Raw genomic sequence first — 23,200 nt, forward strand, 5'->3', positions numbered from 1 at the left:
GTTAAGGAGTGGTGATGATGAAGCCTTTCTTTGTGGTTCTAGGAGTTCTGTTCCTTCCATGTCGTTTTAATCCGTCTTCTGTATTTGGTGGTCATGGTCATTGCACTGCTTCTGGGATGGAGCCAGGGATATAGTCTTTCATTATGTTTCCAGAAGACCCGTTCAGTTGCGATCGTCTCAGTCAGATCTCTGGCATTAGAGATCTTGTTTGTTATACAGATCGTAGACCAAAACGTCGGCTAGAGCTTTGTTGTTGGTTCCAGGATTCGTACTGTCCAGTCATGGTTGTAATGACCAGTCATCTGTAGATAGCGATCTTGGCTTTTGCACAGATCAGGGGTGACAAGTCTTCTGATTTTCTCTTATTGTTGGCTGGTGAGATAGGACAACCTGCTCTTAGATCAAGTTGTTCCCATTTTATTGTTCTCAGGATATCATTTTAGAACTGGCACATGTTGGTGTCAGAGCAGTCTTAAGGGTGCCCCGGAAGGGATTTGGTTTCTGAAGCTGTTGTGGAGAACTGTGTCGTTTCTATGTCTGGGATCTAGGTGTCAAGGTTGGACGGTCGGTGTCTAATTCCCTGGGGTCTATGTTGGGTCCACATGACATGTGATCAAGGTGAGAGATGCCCCTGTGTTATAAAAAAGAGTTCCTATCCCTAGTGGATAAGAGCTTGTTTATATACATGAAATTTCCCCCCTTTTTTAGTATGCCTTTGCAGGAAGAAGTGGTGCTACATTATATTGCTGGTGCATTTGGGGGTGGAAAGAAAAGAAAACAGAAATAGGACAAAAATATATATGTTTATATATATATAAAGAAAAAAGATTTAAAAAAAATTAAGTAAAAGAAGTAATTAAAGGAGCAAAGTGATGCAGAAGATTACCTTGTGTTTTGGGAAAGACAGGTTAAGAGGTAGTGTTATATAGGTTTTATACTTTTAATGAAAGTATAGGCTTCCCCATTGTCTTTTGAGATATTCTTGCGGGGTGTGAGTTCCCGGGCGTCTTTTCATCTTACACTCTGGGCTTCTTGACATTTAGCAAAGATCTGCTGCAGGGAAGTCTTGGGTAGAGTTCTTGCAGTGGGAATCCTTTTGGACCTAAGTCCGGTATCAAGCCACAGTCCACGTTAGGGAGAGATTATAAGGAGAGCCATATAACATGAGTCAGTAGGAGTGTTGGTTGTATCTTCTTGCTGGGAATGAGGTGTGGGTTTGGGTGGGTGTCTCTTCACTTGGGTGCTGGGTACTGGTTCGTTGGGGTAGGAGGTTGGTCTTGATGCCTGCCTGACCAGAGGTTCCCTGCTACAGGTCTTTTTGAAGTTTAGAGGAGAATATAAGATTTTGTGTTTCTCTACTTTCATTCAGTTACTTCCCTTCTCATTGCTATATTTGGGGGCTAGAGGTGTTCAAGAAAACTACCGTTTAGACCATTGTGTTTATTTTTCCTGTTATTCTAAATACCACATATAAGTTCTGTATTTATCCATCTGACTTACTTCATTTAACATAAAACCTTTCTAGTTCCATCCATAAAAAATCCTCAAAAAATGTGAAGAAATAAAAATCAAAGTTTTTGAAAAACATAACATAAACAACATTTGGAGTCCCAGAGACACATTAAAAAGAACCCTGAAGTATCAACAATCAAGAACATCATTGCAGAGAAATTCTCAGATCTAAAGAGTGTATAACCAAATTCTATATGTCCAAAGAATACCAGCAAGAGAGATCAAAAGAAAAGCACACCAAGGCAACTCCTATTCACAGTGATGAACTCCATAGATAGGGATGAAATACTGAAAGCAGCAATATTAAAAAGGAAAATTACATTCAACCTTAAAAATGAATTGAAACATCTACTTTCAGGCAAGAGAGACCAACAGAGACATCAAAGTCTTACATAAAGATGACACTAAATCTGATGACAGTTATCACTATCAACATTAATGGACTATATGCACCAGTTAGGTGACACAGAGTGTCAAAATGGATCAAAAATATGAATCCAATGTTATGCTGCCTACAAGAAATACATCTGAATAGCCAGAACAAACACAGACTCAAACTTAAAGATTGAAGGACAATTATCCAAACAAAAAACTCCCTTAAAAAGGCTTGAGTGGCCATACTAATTTCAGATAACAAAGACTTTAGGACAAGGGTGGACATTTCGTAATAATTAAGGAACATGTACAACAGGTAAAGTTAACATTCCTAAACATATATTCAACTAATGAGGGACCAGAAAAATATTTAAAACTACCGCTGACAAACTTGACGGAAGATATCAATAACAACACGATAATAGTGGGAGACTTCAACACTGCCATCTGATCATTTGATAGGTCAACCAGACTGAAAGATAACAATAATATACTAGCACTGGGAAAGAGCAATGGAAGAAAGTGGCCTAATGTATATTATTATTATATATTATATATAACGGGCTCTCAACCTCTGAAAACTGGACACACATTCTTTTCCAAAACACGTGTCATTCTCAAAAATAGAAAAACATTCTAGTCCACAAACATAGCTACATAACATAAAGATGACAGAATTTGTACATACTACCTTCTCAGATCATGATGCACTGAAATTAGAAGTGAATAATAGGCACATGGAGGAATAAAATTTAACACGTGGAAATTAAACAGCTCACTACCAAACAGTGAGTCAGAGATGAAATAAAAGAGGAAATAAAAATATTCCTGGGAAAAACGACAATGAAGACACAAATTATCACAATATGTGGGACACAGCACATGCTGTACTAAGAGGTAAATTTATAGCTTTGCAAGCATCCATCAAGAAATTACCAGAATCTGTGGGACACAAATTATCAGAATGTGTGGGACACAGAAAAAGCTATACTAAGAAAAATATTATAGCTTTGCAAGCATCTATCAGGAAGGAATATGGGCTTACATAAATAGCTTATTGTCACAGCTTACAAAACTGGAAAGTGTTCAATATAATGAACACCAAAAATAAGAAGAGAGAAGAAAACAATAAATTTAAAGCAAAAATCAATGAATAGGAAATCCAAAAAACAATCAAAAAGATCAGTGAAACAAGAGTTGATTCTTGGGGAAGAAACACAAGATCTATAACCACTAGTTAACTCACAACAAAACAAAGAGAAACTTAATAAACTGAATCAGAAATGAAAACATGTAGATTATTACAGATACTATAAAAATTCAAAGGGTAAAATTCAGAGACTACTTTGAGAAACTATGTGCCACAAAATAGGAGAACCTAAAAGAAATGGATAGATTTTTGGACTCATATAACTTTATGAGTTAAGCCAAAATCTAGCATACCTGAACAGACCCATCATTATTATAAAATTAAAATGTTAATCAAAAGTATTCCCAAAAACAAAAGCCCAGGCCCAGATGAATTTTCTAATGAATGCTTTCAAACCTTCCAAAGGACATTCTGCCTATAATTTTTAGGCTCTTTTAGACAGTGAAGAAACTAAAACCCTCCCAAACAGTGTTTATGAAACTAATGTCACCCTGATACCAAAATGAGAAAGAACACACACACACACACACACACACACACACACACACACAAACTATTGACCAATATCCCTGATGAACAAAGATGCAAAGATCCTCAAGAAAATCCTAGCAAATGGGATCCTACATCTCATCAAGAAAGTCATACACCATGACCAAGTAGGTTTCATTTGGAGATGCAAGGTTGGTTGATGTTTAACTCAAGTCAATCAATGTAATGCATCACATCAGCAAAAGGAAAATTAAAAGCCATATAATTATATCAATAGATGCTGAGAAAACATTAGTTAAGTTCCAACTGTCATTTATGAGAAAAACTCTCAACAAGATGGGAATGGAAAGAACTTTTCTCAATATAGTCTAGGCCATTCATCACAAGTCCATGGTAAATACTATGCTCAATAAGAAAAAAATGAAAGTCTTTCCCTAAGATTTGGCCAAATCCATGCCTGTTACCCTCTAGTCATTCCCATTAAATATAGTACTGGAAGTACTTGCAATAGCAATTAGGCAAGAAAAATATATCAAGGGTATCAAGATAGAAAAGAAAGAAGTCAAACTCTCACTGCAGGTGACATGATACTATACTTATAAAATAAGTAAAGACTCTACCAAAAACTTCATAAAAAGAATAGATTAAGAGAGCAAAGTGGCAGGCTACAAAATTAATGCGAAAAAATCATTGGTTTTTTAATACACAAATAATGACAGAGAAAAATATTGACATTAATAAATGATCCCATTCACACTAGCACCACAGAAATTTAAATATCTTGGAGGCTTAACTAAAGAAGTAAAGGGCCTATACAAAGAAAACTATAAAACATTGCTTCAAGAAATAAAAGGACACAAGAAAAATGGAGACATATACCATGGTCATGGATTGGGAGGATTAACATAATTAAAATGGCAATACTCCCCAATGTATTGTACAGATTTAATATAATCCCTCTAAGTATACCCATGACATTCTTAAAAAAATTTGATCAAACACTTCTAAAATTTATCTAGACCAATAAATATCCAAGAATCACTAAATTAAACCCCAGAAAAAAGAAGATGAGAAGCATTACTTTCCCCAATTTTAAATCGTACTAAAAGCAATAGTCACTAAAACAGCATATTACTGGAATAAAAACAGACCCTTAGATCAATGAAGTGAACTTGAATATTCAGAGAATAACCATCAGAAATACAATCAATTAATCTTTGATAAAAGGAGAAATGTGCAAGATAGAGCAAGAAAAGCCTCTTCAACAATTGTATGGACAACTGGTTAGCCACATGCAAAGAAGCAAGCACAGACCTCTATCTAACACCAGATATGTCAACTCCAACTGAATTAAAGATCTTGTTATCAGACCCAAAACTATAAGGTATACAGAATAAATATAGGCAAAACATTCCATGACATTAAAATTGAAGGCATCTTCAAGGAGGAAACACCACTGTCCTGTCTCTGGAAGCAGAGAGAAATAAACAGGATTACATTAGACTGAGAAGCTTCTGAACTTTAAAGGAAATAGTGACTAAAGTAGAAAGGTCACCCACAGAATGGGAGAAACTATTCCCACAATACCATAATATAAGGGGCTAATAAATAAGATATGCAAGATACTGACAATACAGGAAAACTGATTCTGCCCTTCAGCTGAGTCTGCTCTCTGAGAGCAACATGCACATGAAAGCTGGTGAGTGGACCCTTCCACAAACCACCAGCTTTCTCTGGGCACTCAGGCACCCAGTTGACCTTCAATTTAAAAAGCATAGCCCCCTTCCTTTCCAGAAAAGAGAAGCAAGTCAGCTCAGATTAACAGACCCTACCCCAAAGGATGGAGCCAGAGGAGTGCAACTGCTCTGCTCTAAGGCTGGAACACTTCCTCTAATTAATCAACTTCAGCACAACCCATAGAAAACACCATACTACAAGCATGACAGTCGGGAAACAATGCAGGCCTCTACCAAGCTGAGATAATGTAGATGGCATTTCTGATGACCTTAAAAGTACCAACAAATTATTTAGCTCTCAGTCAAGGATTTTAGAGAACTAATATGGAGGATGGTCAAAGAACTCAAAGAAAGCATGGGACGAACTGAATAAACCATAAATCAGAATCAAGATATGAAAGTATAAATGAGAAAACTCCAAACTAAAATAAAAGGACTAAAAAACTTGGTAGGTGAAATAAAAACCTCACTGGAAAGCCTCTCCAACAGTAACAGCTGTTGAGGACAGATTCAATGAACTGAAAGATGAGATACATAACAACTCCATATAGCAGAAAAGATTGGAAAAGAGCCTTAAAACAAATGATCAGACAATGGAAAAAAATCCCCAAAGAATGTGAAGGGATGAAAATAGAGGTCTATGATAAACACAACAGAAACAACATTAGGATCACTAGAGTCCCAGAGAACCAGGAAGAAAATCTTCATGAAGTATCTACAGTTACAGACATCAGTGCACAAGAACTCAGAGCTAAAGAATGCATGCAACAAAATCCTGCATGCCTGAAGAGTACCAGCTAAAAGAGATGCTAAGAAAATCACCCAACACACATCCTATTCACAATCCTACAGCAGATCTGTCAAAAGAAACACTCTAGGCATGAAGGCAGTGGTGGAATATAGTGACAAAACTAAATGCAGTGAGTGCTTCACTAGGAGTACTTCACCTTGCCAGACTTACATTTAGCTTTTTGTTTTGTTTTGTTTTGGTTTTTGGTTCACACCCGGCAGCACTCAGGGGTTACTCCTGGCTCTATGCTCAGAAATCGCTCCTGGCAGGCTCAGGGGACCATATGGGATGCCGGGATTCGAACCACCATCCTTCTGTGTCTAAGGCAAATGCCTTACCACTGTGCTATCTCTCGGCCCCACATTTAGCTTTGAAGAAAGGATACACAGCTTCACAGATAAACAACAGCGCAGAAACTTTACAGACTCAAAAACAGCCTCGAAACATGAACTGAAAGATCTATTTTAAGACAAGAAAAACCAACAAATACACCAAAGTTCTACAGAAAGATGTCACTAAATCTGATGACAGGTATCTCTTTCAATGTTAATGAACTAAATGCACCAGTTATGAGACACAGAATGGCAAAAAGGATCAAAACCCTGAATCCATCATTCTGCTGTCTAGAAGAAACACATTGGAATAGTCAAAACATAGACTCAAAATCAAAGGTTGGAGGACAATTATCCAATCAAACAACTCCCTTAAAAAGCTGAATGGTCATATTGTGTCATATCAGGTGACACATACTTTAGATTTAAAAAGTTATAAGAGACAAAGATGTACATTTCATAATAATCAAGGGATATGTACAATAGGAAGAAATCATGTTCCTAAACATAATACACCCAATAAGGAACTAGGAAAATATTTAAAACAATTGTGACAAATCTGAAAGAAGATATCAATAGCAACCTAATAGTAGTGGGAGACCTCAACACTGCCCTGTCATTTGATAGGTCAACAAGGCTGAAACCCAACAAGAATGTACTGTGTCTGAAGGGGGAAATGGAAGAGAGTAGTTTAGTAGATATATTTAAGGTTTCCCATTCCAGATAACTGGATACACATTCTTTTCTAATGCACATGAGTCATTCTACAGAATAGACCACATGCTAGCCCATACAACATATCTTCATAAAATAAAGATGCTAGAAATTATATGCAGTACCTTCTCAAATCATAATGCACTGAAATTAGAAGTTAATATCAAACAAGCACAAAGAAAAAACTTTAACACCTGGAAATTAAATAATTCATTACTGAACAACCAGTGGGTCTTAGATGAAATAAAAAGATTTCTGGAAAATAAATTAGAACAGACACAAATTAACAGATTTTGTGGGACACAGCAAAGTTGTACTGAGGAAAATTTTTAGCTTTGAAAGCTTATCTTGAAGGAAAAATGGATCTACATAAAGAACTTAACTGCACAGCTTATGAAATTAGAAAGTTTTCAACAAAATGAACCAAAAATAGGTAGAGAAAAAATAAACTTAGAACAGAAATTAACGAATTGGAAATCCAAAAAATAATCAAAATATTAATGAAAGCAAGAGTTATTTCTTTGGAAAAATAAACAAGATTGACAAACTACTAGCAAAACTCACAAGAAAAGGAGAGAACCTTAAGAAACTGAACTAGTAATAAAAAGTGGAATATTACTACAGATACTGCAGAAATTATATCCTTAACTTCATTATTGTATTTATATTTAAATATCTGATAGAATACTTGGTTTTTCCAAAGTCTTGATTGTATTTAACCATTGTATTTCTATACATTTTAGAAATAGTTTATCAAGTTTAGCAGCAGTAACAAAGACCACTGGAATTTTGAATGGAATTAGGAAGATTTGATCTTTACAATATTTAGTTGTCCTGTACACAGACATAGTATTCATTTTTGTGGTAGATTCTTTAATGTTTCTCATTAAGATGTGGCATGACTTGCACAAAGATGTGGCATGATTTGTGCTATATTAATTTATAGACATTCAGATCATTAGATGCAATGTTTTCTGTTTAGTAATACATTTTCTTTCTTTTCTTTTCTTTTTTCTCTCCTACAGGGAATTCTTTATTAGAATCTTCCCTGAACTCCTGGACTGTGCTCTTGGAGAGACCTCAGCTTTGAGCCTTTTTTTAAAAAAATATTTTATTTAAACACCTTGATTACAAACATGATTGTGGTCAGGTTTCAGTCATGTAAAGAACACCCCCCCCATCAACAATGTCCCAAATCTCCCTCCTCCCCACCCACCCCTGCCTGTACTCTAGACAGGCTTTTAATTTCCCTCATACATTCTCATTGTTAGGATAGTTCTCAATGTAATTATTTCTCTAACTAAACTCATCACTCTTTGTGGTAAGCTTCATGAGGTGAGCTGGAACTTCCAACCCTCCTCTCTTTTGTCTCTGAAAATTATTGCAAGAATGTCTTTCATTTTTCTTAAAACTCATAGATGAGTGAGACCATTCTGCATCTTTCTCTCTCTGACTTATTTCATTCAGCATAATAGATTACATCTACATCAATGTATAGGACAATTTCATGACTTCATCTCTCCTGACGGCTGCATAATATTCCATTGTGTATACGTACCACAGTTTATTTATTTTATTTAAACACCTTGATTACATACATGATTGTGTTTGGGTTTCAGTCATGTACCACAGTTTCTTTAGCTGTTCATCTGTTGAAGGGCATCTTGGTTGTTTCCAGAGACTTGCTATAGTAAATAGTGCTGCAATGAATATAGGTGTAAGGAGGGGATTTTTGTATTGTATTTTTGTGTTCCTAGGGTGTATTCCTAGGAGTGGTATAGCTGGATCGTATGGGAGCTCAATTTCCAGTTTTTGGAGGAATCTCCATATCGCTTTCCATAAAGGTTGGACTAGATGGCGCTCCCACCAGCAGTGGATAAGAATTTCTTTCTCTCCATATCCCTGCCAACACTGCTCCAAACAGAGATTAATAGATGGGAATATATTAAGCTGAGAAGCTTCTGCACTTCAAAGGACATAGTGCCCAGGATACAAGAGCCACCCACTGAGTGGGAGAAACTATGCACCCAATACCCATCGGATAAGGGGCTAATATCCAAAATATACAAGGCACTGATAGAACTTTACAAGAAAAAACATCTAATCCCATCAAAAAATGGGGAGAAGGAAGGACAGACACTTTGATAAAGAAGAAATACAAATGGCAAAAAGCACATCACTAATCATCAGGGAGATGCAAATCAAAACAACTATGAGGTACCACCTCACACCATAGAGATTGGCACACATCACTGATTATGTTATTTAAAGAATAGCCTCTGTTCACTCTAAGTATGGTTAAATAGCTTCCCATTTCCATAAAAGAATTCTTATTTATTTATTTTTTGGTTTTTGGGCCACACCCGTTTGACGCTCAGGGGTTACTCCTGGCTATGCACTCAGAAATCGCCCCTGGCTTGGGGGGACCATATGGGACACCGGGGGATCGAACTGCGGTCTGTCCTACGCTAGCGCTTGCAAGGCAGACACCTTACCTATAGCGCCACCTTCCAGGCCCCCATAAAAGAATTCTTGTTATTCCTCATTCTTGTTATATACAAAAATATTCAAGTTTTTTTTCTGTTTGTTTCTGCTACTGTAATATTTATGTAGCATATCACTCCAGTATTTTGAGTATGCAGATTTTGAGCTATATCTCACTGTTTTCATGTTTGACTTCTTTGAGGTATTCTTGGACCATACTTAGTGTCAGAGATCAATCTTGGGTTGGCTACCTGCACAGCAAGCTTCTAATCATATTTTATTTTTTGCTATCTCTCTGTTCCTTTTTAGGGTTTTAAGTATCTATATCTTTTTAAATAACTAATTCATTAAAGTACTATGGTTATAATACTTTTCATAATTGAGTTTCAATTATATAATGTATACCACTATTCACCAGTGCGTGTTTCCTGGCACCAATGCCTCAGTTTTTTTTTTGTTTTTGTTTTTGTTTTGTTTTGGTTTGGTTTTTGGGTCACACCTGGCAGTGCTCAGGGGTTACTCCTGGTTCTATGCTCAGAAATCGCTCCTGGCATACTCGGGGGACCATATGGGATGCCGAGATTTGAACTATCGTCCTTCTGCATGCAAGGCAAATGCCTTACCTCCATGCTATCTCTCTGACCCCAAATGTCTCAGTTTTACTCCAAGTCTTCCCTTGCTGTCTCTTGGCAGATATTTTAACTCTCTCTCGTCTGTCTGTCTGTCTGTCTGTCTGTCTGTCTGTCTGTCTGTCTGTCTATCAGTCTCTCCCTCCTTCCCTCCCTCCCTCCCTCCCTCCCTCCCTCCCTCCCTCCCTCCCTCCCCTTTAGTCCCCATTTTGGCACTGTGGTTTTCCTTACTGTTAATGAAATGGTATGTATCATGCATATCACTTTATCCCCTTTAAGCATCTCATTTTTGTCTAGCGTGAACAGTTCCAACTTTTAATGTCATTGTGGTCCCTTCTCTAGTCTAAATACACTGATCCACTATTTGTGGTAAGCTTCCTACCATGGAATTGTTCTGACCCTCATCTCTGTTGTTTTTGGATACTATTACCATATTAACTTTTATTATTCTTATATACCACAATAAAGTGAGATTATTCTATGCCTGTTTCTCTCTCTCTGACTCATTTCACTCAATAATCTCAATAATAATAAATATGAATGTATAATTCATGTATAAGAAAATCTCTTGATTTCATTTCTCTTACCAGCTGCATAGGATGCCAATGTGTAGATGTATCACAGTTTCTTTAGCCACTCATCTATTCTCAGGCACTTAGGTTGTTTCTAGATTCTGGCTATTGTAAGTATTGTTGTAATGAACATACAAGTGCAGAGGTATTTTGCATGGTATTTTTGGGCTCCTAAGGTATATCTCTAGGAGTGGTATTGCTGAATCATATGGAACCTCAATATGGAGAAATATCATATAATTTTTCAAAAAGGTTGAATCAATCTACATTTCCACCAGCAGTGAATGAGAGTCCCTTTCTCCCCACATCCACATGCCAGCATTGGTTATTCTTGTTTCTTGTGATGTATGTTAGTCTCTGGTGTGAGAAGATATTTTTCTGTTTTGTTTCGCATCTCCTGATGATTAGTGATGTGGAGCATTTTTATATGCATTTTGGCCATCTGTATTTCTTCTTTGAGGAAATATCTGTTTATTTCTTCTCCACATTTCCAGATGATGTGGTTAGATTTTTTTTCTTGTTAAGTTCTATTAGTGCCTTGTATGTCTTAGATATTAACCCCTTATCTGACCAGTGTTGGATGAATAGATTCTCCCTTTTAGTGGGCAATCAATATATCTTAGTCACTTTTTCCAAAGAGGTGCAGAAGCTTCTCATTTTAATTTAGTCCCATTTGTTTATTTCTGCTTCCACTTGCTTGGCCAGTGATGTTTCATCATTGAAGATGCTTTTAGCTTCAATGTCATGGAGTGTTCTGTCTACATTTTGATCTCTGTACCTATGGTTTCAGGTCTTATATCAAGGTCTTTATTCATTTTGTGCATGGCATTAAATAGAGGTCTGAGTTTACTTTTTCTTTTTTCAATTTATTTTAAAAATGCATCAAATAAATGACATAGTTGATTGTAATACATTTGTTTCCAGATAAGTGATATCAAAGTTATCAAAAAATAGAAAGAAAAAAATAAAATGGAAGAGAAGAAAAATGGAAAGAATAAAGAAAAAATACAGTAGCAAGTATATTTGGGAAAATTATTGTATCTACAATGAAGTCATTAATACAATTGCAGAAAGTTTAGTAAACTCTTTTTGTTAGCTATCTATCCTATTAAATTAGGGTGTTCCTTTAGGAATAACAGCATAAAACTAATGAAGTTGTTTAAAAATTCTACACACTATTATTGATTCTGTAACTTTTAGGGACACACACTCATCTGCCTGGCCTCCTGGAAGTAGGATAAAGAGGGGGCATACTCACACCAAGAATCCCTTGTAATATCATCCCCAAACCAGAGTCCTTGAAGTGTAGTCAGATTACTGTTCCCAAAGGAAATCGTACAGAGTCAGTTATGAGGCAGGGCCATCTTGGAAATGGTGATTGTGGCTGATAGAGGCAGCAGGCATGATTTCAGCAGGGTGGTGGCTTGGCCCACTCTCTCCTTCCAAGATGGTCAGTTTTCTGCTTTTTTGGCCATTGTAACAATAATCTTTCACAGCTAGGTTTACATATTGCTTGAGAAAAGAGTGAGTCTTATAAAGCTGATTTGGTTTAAACATGGTGACAGAGTTTGTGGGCATAGTTATAGCTGCCAGGTTTCCTATAGAAAGGAAAATATGGGGTGAGGGTGTCCACGCTTGAGCCAAAAAGCCCAGTGAAATCAACCCAAAAGCTCATATACTTGAAGTGTGGTCATATTGGTGTCCCTGAACAGAATTGTCTAGGATCAATGAGGCAGGCTCGTCAGGGAAATGATGATTCTGGATGATGTCCGTTCACTTGTTTTGCATGCAGTTGACCAATTTTCATCACTGAACAGGCTTTCCATGTTACACGTTGTATTTTTTGCTCCTTTATTATAGATTAATTGGTTGTAAACCTTTGTATCCAGCTCTCAATATTCAACTCTCTTCCATTGATATGAGGGTCTATCTTTATTCAATACCATGCTGTTTTAATGACTACTGATTTATAGTACAGTTTAAAGTTGGGAAAAGTGATTCTATCCATAATTTTTCATTTGTTTGCTTTAGCTATTTGTGGATTTTGTTGTTACAAATGAATTTCAAGAGTGTTTTATCCAGTATTATTATGGGATTGCATTAAATTTGTACAGTGCTTTGGGAAGTATTGACATTTTCATTATGTTAATCCTCCTGATCCATGAGGAGGGTATATGTTTCTACTTCCTAGTGTCCTCTTTTCTTTCTTGAAGCTCTGTTTTGTAAGTTTTTGGGCATAGATCTTTCACCTCTAGTTAAATTGTCTACAAGGTACTTGATTTAATGAAGAAAAATTGTAAATGGAATTTTTTTTGGGTCACACCCGGCAATCCTCAGGTTATTCCTGGCTCTACACTCAGAAATCATCTCAGGTAGGCTCTGGGGACCACATGGGATGCTGGGATTCGAACCAGTGACCTTCCACATGCAAGGCAAACGCCTAACTGTTTTGCTATCTCTCCAGCCCCTGTAAATGGAATTTTTAATATAGTTATCTTCTTTTTAATTATTTGCATATAGAAAAGCCAAATTTTTGCATATTAATTTTGTAGCTTGCTTTTTGAGTAACTGGTTTTCATTACCACTTTACTACACAAGTCTATTGTTTCTAGAAGCTTTGTTGTAGACAGAATTTTCTTTCTTTTTTTTTTGATCAATGGAAAGAAATTTTATTATTTATCTTAGTTCAGGTAGCACAGTTACAATAGTGTCAGTGTTTATGGTATTGATTAATGAAAATAATTAAAATCACAGGTCTGGGATGCTCAGCAGGTTGAGGTCAATTGAGTTTGACCCCAGATCATCCCAGGTGGCACTGCTGTTTGTGATCCATAGGACATGTTCATGATCTCTAGCACACCACAACCAGCAGAAAATGTCATACCCTGACCGCATGGCAATTAAGTGTATACAAAATGTGGCCAGTGGGCAGCAAAAGGCAAGGGAAGAGGAAACAGTTTTTTTCTTTACTTTCCTTTTTTGCTTTTGGCCCACACTCAGTTGTGCTCCTGGCAAGGTAAAGGTCTGAGGTATTAGGTACTGAAACCTGGGTTGGCCCTGTGTAAGGCAAGTACTTTACCCATATACTATCTGGCCCTGAAAGGGCCCATTTGTAAAATTACTAAATTTATGGAAAAACAGACTGTTCTCAGTGAGATGGCAAAACTCAGGATATTTTTCCTAGAAAAATCTTCAGTTGTTTAAACACAATTATTTCTTCTAAGAAAATTAAGTGGAGGGGTTGGAGTGATAAAACAGCAGTAGGGCATTTGCCTTGTACTCAGCCAACCTGGGATAGACTCGGGTTCAATTCACAGCATCCCATATGGTCCGCTGAGTCTGCCAGGAGTGGTTTCTGAGCACAGAGAAAGGAGTAACTCCTGAGAAACCCCAGGTGTGCCCCACAAGAAAGAACAACAAAAAATTAACTGGAATATAGTGCCTTTTGTAACCCTGTCCTACACAATTTAAGCACAAGTTGGGGTTTGGGATATTGTTCAGTGGCAGAACACTGCCATGCACACGTGAAGCCTTGAGTTTGATACCCAGCACTACACATAGAATACAATACACAACCTATTTTTTATGTCCCTATTAAAAACATATGTATTGGTGCCAGAGTGATAGCACAGCAGTAAGGTGTTTGCGTTGCAAGCTGCCAACCTGGGAAGGACCGGGACTCAATTCCTGGCATCCCATATGGTCTCCCCAGCCTGCCAAGAGCAATTTCTGAGTGCAGAGCCAGGAGTAAACAAAAAACAAAACCAAAAACAAATCTAAAAAACATGTACCATTGTGTAAAAAAAGTGAAGTCCTGGGTGTACAATTTCTCAAACTATTCTTTTTCTTTCAAATTGTAGGTAAGGTGAACTCAAAGGCTATGCAGCTTCCTGGACTCCTCTTAGGTGGGATCCCTCTGGAGAGCAGGTTGTGGGGCTTGAATTCCACTGAAAAGGTGAAATGTTGCCACATCTGAGAATTAGCACATGCAGAATCATACTTGCCATGTAAAGATATTTTTTGGGAGGGTCACACACAGCAGTGCTCAGGGGTTACTTCTGGCTCTATGCTCAGAAATCGCTCCTGGCAGGCTCAGGGGACCATACAGGATGCCAACCACCGACTTCTGCATGCAAGGCAAACACCTTACCTCCATGCTTTCTCTCTGGCCCCTCCATGTAAAGAATTTTTAAACATTTGAATATTTGAATAACACAAACTGTTCTTTTTTTTCACTTCTAAGAGTCATGCTTTAAATATAAAAATGTCCATTTAGAAAATTTCCACATATCAGCTGATACAGTAGGATTGATATTATAGTATCTTCTATTAAGGAGACAAAGTAATCTTCATCGAGTCTATTTGATGTTTTCTTCTTTGGCATCAAAATGTCAATGATGATGAAATCTTTTGGTTTTTCTTCATTGTAGACCTGCATTGTTGAGTATGTTATTACCTTTACTTTAGTTCCCTGAGGATGCTTCAATAATGAAAATTCTTCTCCCTACCCGATTGATGGCAATTTGAAATTTTTTGATCGATATGAACCACTTTCACTTCCCGGGGTATGAAGAATTTATCAGCACTGAAATTATAAACCCATTCATTCAAAAAGTGAAAGAGAAGAGGTTGTAAGTCATCTCCTTCGGTTTCAAGTTCTACTGTCTGGAGAGGATCCACAGCCCCAGTATCTGTCATGTACCCAAACATGGCCATTGCACACTACTCAGATGCTTTCTCCAAGGTGTCTCTCCAGGCATGTAACTGGACATCTGCTGTATGATCCAAATATTCATATTTCCGATTGACTGGAGGATTCTTGGCCTTAATCGCCTTTTGCTCTTCATTCAAATTATAATCTCGAACATAGTCCACTTCCTGTGCCATGATTGCACTAAGGAACACCAGGATTTTCTAATTACAGTATCATGTTATCTACAAACAATGAGAGATTGACTTCTTTTTTATTTGGATGGCTTTGTTATATTTTTCTTGCCTTATTTCAATGGCAGGCAAGCACTGCCTGTACTATATTGAATAGAAGTGGCAACCTTGTCTTGTACCAGATTTTAGAGAAATGGTTTTTGGTTTATCCCCCTTGAGTATTTTTAATATTTGCCATAAATTTGTGATAAATGGCTTTGACTAAATTGAGTTGTTTTATGGCACAGCTTAAAAAAATTGGAAAATGATCCACAAAATTAGCCAAAAATAGGAAGGAAATAATAAATCTTAAAATCTTAAATCTCAAAAATTAATGAGCTTGACTCTCCCCAAATCAAAATATCAATAAAAGCAATAGTTGATTCTTTGAAAAAAATAAACAAGATCAATAAATCATTAATAATACTCAGAAAAAAGGGAGAAAATTAATACACATAATCATAGATGAAAAAGGAGATGTCACTACAGACAATACAGAAATTCAAAGGGTAATCAAAGATTATTTTGAGAAGCTTTATGACACAAGCAAGAGAACCTGGAAGGAATGAATCTATTTTGGGAGTCCTATTGCCTCCCAAACTTGAACCAAGTTGATCTGGAACATCTGAAAATACCTATTATGATTGAGGAGATTTGAAATGGTAATCGAAAGGCTTCCCAAAAACAAAAGCCCAGGCTCAGATGGATAACTAGTGAATACTTTCAAACCTTTAAGGTAATTGAACTGGCAATTTTTTTCAAGCTCTTCCAGGAAATTGAGAAATAGAAACACAATTTTAAAATATCTTTTTCTATTAAGACTTACAATGTTGAATAGTCTTTCATGAATTTAGTTGCTTTTTTTTTAGTGAAGTTCCCAGTGCTATTTATATTTCATTTTATTTCATTTCATTTGATTTTTGGGTGGGGGTTAGAGACCACAGAGGCTACACCTACTGTGTTGCTCTGCATCCCTCTCAACACGTCTCAGGGGGAAACCACAGTGCTAGAGATTGATCTCAGGCACCTGAATGATTTACTGTAGCCCTTTGAATTATCCCTATCGCACCATCTTGACTATTTAAAAATACTTCCACTGTTGGGGCTGGAGTGGTGGTGCAGTGATGGGGTGTTTGCCTTGTGCGCGGCTGACCTAGGACAGACCACAGTTCAATCCCCCGGTGACCCATATGGTCCCCCAAGCCAGGAGCTATTTTTGGGGGGTCACATCCGGCAACGCTCAGGTGTTACTCCTGGCTCTATGCTCAGAAATCGCCGCTGGCAGGCACAGGGGACCATATGGGATGCTGGGATTAGAACTTTTTGGTGAGCAGAAGTTCACAGATATTTGCACTGAAGTCTGAATGTAATGGAGACTCCTATAATGTTTGAGAATAAAAATTTGATTAAAGATTTGCATTTCTAGATGCATATTCAGTGAGTTTCTTTTCAAGAAATTAAATGCTGTTCATGACTATATGATAAGGATCAAATCATTTGAATGGAAACTTTTAGGGCACATTAATTCTTAGATATTGTAATTTTTTGGAGGGCACATATTTTGGTGCTCAGTGGTTACTCCTGGTTCTGCACTTAGGAATTATACCCAGCAAACTTGGGAAAAACATATGGGATGCTGGGAATTAAATCTGGATAAACCATGTGGAAGACAAATGCCCTACCTATTGTACTATGGCTCTGGTCACAGATATTTTAATTTTTAGTTAAAATAGCATGTAATAGGGCCAGAGAGATAACATGGAGGTAAGGTGTTTGCCTTGCATGCAGAAGGTCAGTGCTTCAAATCCCGGCATCCCATATGGTCCCGAGTCTGCCAGGAGCGATTTCTGAGCGTAGGGCCAGGAGTAACCCGAGCGCTGCTGGGTGTGATCCAAAAACTAAAAACTAAAAACCAAAAAAAAATAATAAAAACATAAAAAAAGGGTATGAACCACCACAAATTTAGTTTATGTTTAGATTTTCCCTTAAAAATCTTAAAAGGATATGAAAAAATATGTTCATATCATAAAAGTATATGAACACAATTCTATAGAATACATAAATTTTGATAACTAGTGTAGAATCATGTAAAAACTACCTAAGAATAGTAATGATAGTCATCATTTATTCAATACTCTGTTCTAGGCACCAAGTTAAATATTTTATATATATTATCCTATTTACTGGTTAACTCAAATAGTATTATAAGTCCCCTATATGTAAACATGAAAATTAAGTTTATGGAAGTTATGCAATTAGCCAGTTCAAGCAGCTTGTAAGTGCTAGAACAGGAGTATAAGGCAAGTCTGTCTGATGAAATTTGAAGCCAGATTACCCAATTACTGTATTGTAAACCATTAGTGAGATGTCTGACCTTGCTTGGATGATAAATGGTTAACTTTATCTATGACATATTAAAAAGTTTAATTTGTATCATTAGCATAAATAGCAAGACTAATTCAAGTGAAACACAGAGAAGTCTCTTCATTTAAATATTTTTATTTACATGATTTCTCAGCATTATTCTTGTAAGCTATTAAATACGTAAACACCAAAGTACATGCAACACATTCCACTTTATGGAAAAAAAGAAGCACAGCGTAACTGAATAAAGAAATCAAATTATTATATACAAAGTACTTAAAAAAAGACCTTGTGACATATTCAGACCATATTTATTTCAATACTTCCAATAATTATTTTCCAGGGATGCATCATTTATAAATAATATTCATTATCCCTATTTTCTTTTAAGCCAAAATTTAGTATTTCAGTTAATCAAGTGAAGACACTGTTCCATTATATAATTTTAAAGGCAAGTCACATAGCATCAAAATGAAATCGGTGGGCTTCTTGTCGTTTTTCTCTATCATCTGCTTTCTGAAAAAGAATTTTAGATATTAGTTTATAAATGTAAGAAAATTCAGGAAATACTCATTTTTGAAATACAAATCAGTAGTTTTAAAAAGCTCTCAGCAGGTAGATCTTAGTTAAAGCCATTAAGTACTTTATATTTATAGTTTACAGTTAATAATTTATTAATTTAATTGAAATAAATATTCCTTAAGTACTTATTTTATAATCATTTATTTGAAAATAGAAGTCAATACTAGATTCTACAGTAATGGAATCTATATTGCATTTTTCTGACTCAACACTGATAAACAAACCTATATGAATTATATTTAAAAATGATTTTTGAATCAGTATATTGATTTAACACATATTTATTGACCCTCCTACTCTAAGCAAAGTGCTATACTTAAATTATTTTTTTGTTGGTTTCTGGGCCACATCTAGTGATGCTCAGAACTTAATCCTTGCTTTGTGCTCTAGGGACCAAATGCCACGCCAGAATTCAAACCAGGATGCATAAAAGGCAAGTACCTTAATTATTGTATTATCTCCCAATTTACAATCTACCAATTTTTGTCTCTTTTTGTCTATTCCTCCCTCCCTCCCTCCTTCCCTCCCTCCCTCTCTCCTTCACTTCCTCCCTCTCTCCCCCCTTCCCCTCCCTCTCTCCTTTCCTTTTACTTTAGGGACCATATTTATAATACTGTAAATGATAGGTGTCATGAATATAATTTTCTAAGTTACACCCTCCATCAGAATGACCCAAATCTTCCCTTTTCCTTACTCCTCCACCATGTTAAGATAAGTTCTGTAGACCAGAACTTAGGTTCTTTTGTTTTTTGACCCCCAAATTTTGATATTAATAAAACCCTCAGATTTGCATATTGTTTTCATGGAACAATGTTTAGGAAGAAAAAGCGAAATCCTCAAAAACTCCAGAATAAAAGGTAAAGAACATTGCCGGTATTTTAAGAGAGTTACTTTTGCACTGCTGTGAAAAAAAGGGAAAAGACTTGAAAAGAGACTTTAGAGAAAGTCAGATAAGGGAAATTCATCGAAAGCTGTGGATATAAAGGACAAAATTACAAAAAAGTCTAGTAGGAAAAATTATAATTACAAAGTCTGGTCTAAAAATATGTGAAAGCCACTGGTAAGAAACAAAGTTTGAAAGGTACATCATGGCGTGACATGAAACTGTACTATCACATCTAGGCCAAAGAGTATTCATTTTAGGAAGTGGGCAGTTACTAGAAAATTTAGAACAAAGAAGTGACCTGATTAAGGCTAAATTTACTGAGTAATCTGGCAGTAATGTAAATATGGAGTGCAAAGGACTGAAGAATGAAAGAAGGAAATCAGGCAGGATATAACAGGGGCTGAACTAAATTAATTTAACTGGCAGAAATGAATACAGCAGCACTTTTTTTTTTTAAATTAAGGCATCAGATTTACACAGCAGATTTGTGTGAAGACAGAATCAAGAGTGCAATTGATTAAATCTACTGAGTTAAAAAGAAACAAAGCTTTAAAAAGAAATAAAAATTGGTTTGGGTTTAAAAAAAAAGCGGAGACAAAACCATGGGATACACCAGTTGTGCAGCTGAAATTGGCAATCTTGGGAGGAGAGGGTGAGCCAACTCCCTCCAATGCCAAAGCCATGCCAACTGTACCAACCACCCACCACTTTGCTAATTGCCCAGATTCACTACTCAACTCTGGAGCTCTGCAGAGATGCCAAGCCAACAGTCTGGTATTTGGGCTGATATCTTCAAGACTTTTTAAAGACTGAATGTGGGTACCCTCCCTCACCCTATCCTGCCTTCTCTTACTTCCAGAAGTCTTGAAAGCCAAAACCTTGTCCCACAAATGTAGTTGCCATGTCTGCATTTGGCTAGCTCTACAAATTCACTCACATCTCAAAAGAGATGTATACTAAGCCTTGAAAAATAGTGGGTACACAGCATTCTCAGGAGGAGAGGGTGAGCCAAGTCTCATCTTGCTGAAGCCATGCTAGCTGCACTCACTGCCACTTTGCTAAGGGCTCAGCTACACAACTCAAACATGAAGCTCTCCAGAGATCTCAGACTTCTGGAAGTCCAGGCAGCCAACACCATGATCCACAAAAGTTTAAAAATCAGCCACAGGGCTTGGAGTTCCTAGACCAGGTGCCCACATGATATTTACATTTTTTTTTTTACTGTCATCTCAATAGAAACACTCCAATTTAGACAAGGAGGATTTAAACCACATAATGATTAAAAACAAAACAACAGAAAATCAAGTAACAACAAATTTCTTCTGGCAATGACTTAATGACCTCGTCGAAAGATACTTTATTTTCACAAATTTTCTTATTACTATCTTAAAAAATGATTTCATTTCTACTTACCTATAAACACGCAATATAAGACATATTATTTAAGTTAAGCCAACGAAGCAGGCTTAAGAATGGGTGGGAATCAAGGTACAGTGGTGGAGGAAATTTTACATTGGTGGTAGGATTGGTCTTGGAATAAATGAGAAACTATATGTAACATATGGTCTTTAAATAAAGTAAAAAATAATTTAGGTAGTAGGATATTTTCAATAGTATTGATATTTATGCTTTATAAATAAACCATACCTGCCACAAAAGTGCCGAAAATCAAAAGAGACATGGAAAAGTGATTTACATAGAGATATTATGGCAAAAGCTGAAATGTGAGGAAAATAGCTTAATGTGAGGAAGATATAGATGAGAACTGGGCATGTCTCATTGTTACAGAAAGGAAGTTACCGAGGGCAGATCATGTGTTCAAAGATGTAGGAGAAACATTGTGCCACAGGGCAAGAAAATACACATACTCAAATAAATATTTTTATTTAAAACGTCAATCACTAGTTCTTTTTTATTCACATGCTACGTTTATGGTGTTTATATTCTACTCAGCTATTCTGAGAAATTAACAAAACTAATTTCTCTTCCTTCATAAGAGAGAGATTACGTGTTTTTGTGTTTATAAGGTGGTATGGGGCTATCAACCCCCTGGACTAAGTTCAGGTATTACACCATACTATCTCTCTGGCCTCTAGATTGTTTTTTATACTCCTCATAAAAGTATGTATCACCACCTTTAACCTTATCTCTTAAGTTGCATCATTAATATTGCATAATTCTATTTTTTGATATGTCAAGGTGATTTTTTTCAGAATTACGAGAATTTATCAAAAATTAACGTTTTCTTTTATTGTAATATTGTGAATTTAATAGTGATTTTACTTAAATGATAGTCAAATATCCTTTTATCTTCCTATTTTTGTTCATTCATATACATATTTGATTTATGACAAAAATGCATGAGAGATTTAATTTTTAATTAAGATAGGGGATAGTTTGGCAGTCTACTTAAACATGTTTTTGGGAAAGTTACTAGAAACATTAACCAACAGGTTTTGAGTTTCGTTTCTGTATTCTTATAGCTACCCAGAAAAGGGACAAGGCTCTGCAACTGCAGATTATATCTGCAACTAATTATATGACTATCGCATGATTATACCAGCTCCTTTCAACATCTTGACACTACCATAATACTGGGATAGCTCTAGGGGCTCAGACAGTTTGGGAAGGGTTTTAACCTCACTTCTAGTAGTTTGGGAGACTGGGAAAATGTTTATGCTTCTGTACTTCATGCTCTTAAGCATAGTTCTCTACCTAATAGCCAAACTTGCTACTTCTAGAACAAAGAAGGGAGTAAATACATTGAAGTAACAGATGAGAGACTTGCGCAGTTTTTTGCTGTCATTAAAAGAAAAATAAGGACAGTTAGGACTGGGACTTTTCTGCCTTATGTGGTTAGAAACTAAGTAGTGGGTAATGAGTAGATATCTCATTCCAGCAAGGCTTTCAACTCTCAGTAGTGTGTGGAGCATCATCTTGTGCTGGTGGCACCAGCTTGGTAACTAATCCTGGTACATTTATTTTGTGATCACTACTTTGGGATCAAACCATTCTGAATATATTTAGAAGGGGAAAGATGTACATTGCAAAAAGTAGTAATGATAGGATGGTTTACTCATAACCCTAGGCAATACCTGACAACTTTTTCCAGAGGCAAGTCGTGGAATGAAGGCAGTTTCCCTCTATTCCTGTAACCTGGAGAATTGTTTGGCTCTTGGAGGTGAAGGGGTTAAGAGGGCAGGCGCCCTGAGCTGCTCTGTGAGTTTACTCACTCTCAAGATTTCTGGTTTCTTCCACTGCACGGAAGTTTATTCTTCTGCCAACCAGTTTTCCCTTCCACTCTGTAGAAGAGTTCTGGAGTAGTTGGGGTGGTGGTAAACTTTATGATATAGTGGTAAAAATTATGATATCTCCCCTAATGGCCAAAGAGGCAGGCTTGATTTTAAAGGTTCATTCCACCTTTAGTTTCCCTAATTCTTAGCCCTGCCCTTTGATATGTAGGCCAGGTCAAATAAGCCATTTTACTCTATGTCTTCCCCTTAGGAGGATTCTCATTGCATCAGGGACTAATCCACTACACAGCTTTACACTGTGTAAAACCAGGAGATAGTCTGCAGAGAAAGCAGGGACAGAGTTTCAGCCACTATGAACACACAGTTTAAATTTTAGCATCATCCTCTAGTGGGGCCCAACTGAAAAGC

General features: G+C 36.6%; 1 protein-coding gene and 1 pseudogene across 1 annotated transcript in view; both read right to left on the bottom strand.

Annotated features, from left to right (window-relative positions):
* Positions 1-15,035: 15,035 nt before the first annotated feature.
* Positions 15,036-15,674, bottom strand: LOC126028398 (protein archease-like; annotated as a pseudogene).
* A 2,515-nt stretch (positions 15,675-18,189) lies between these two features.
* ITFG1 (integrin alpha FG-GAP repeat containing 1) overlaps positions 18,190-23,200 on the bottom strand; it is a 231,289-nt gene continuing 226,278 nt past the window's right edge. The window contains exon 18 of the mRNA XM_049786249.1: positions 18,190-18,586. Coding sequence (XP_049642206.1) covers positions 18,527-18,586 — 60 coding nt within the window. The 3' untranslated portion in view covers positions 18,190-18,526. The remainder of the gene's footprint in view (positions 18,587-23,200) is intronic.

This window comes from Suncus etruscus, chromosome 14, assembly GCF_024139225.1.
Source record: "Suncus etruscus isolate mSunEtr1 chromosome 14, mSunEtr1.pri.cur, whole genome shotgun sequence".
In the NCBI taxonomy this organism is placed as follows: domain Eukaryota; kingdom Metazoa; phylum Chordata; class Mammalia; order Eulipotyphla; family Soricidae; genus Suncus; species Suncus etruscus.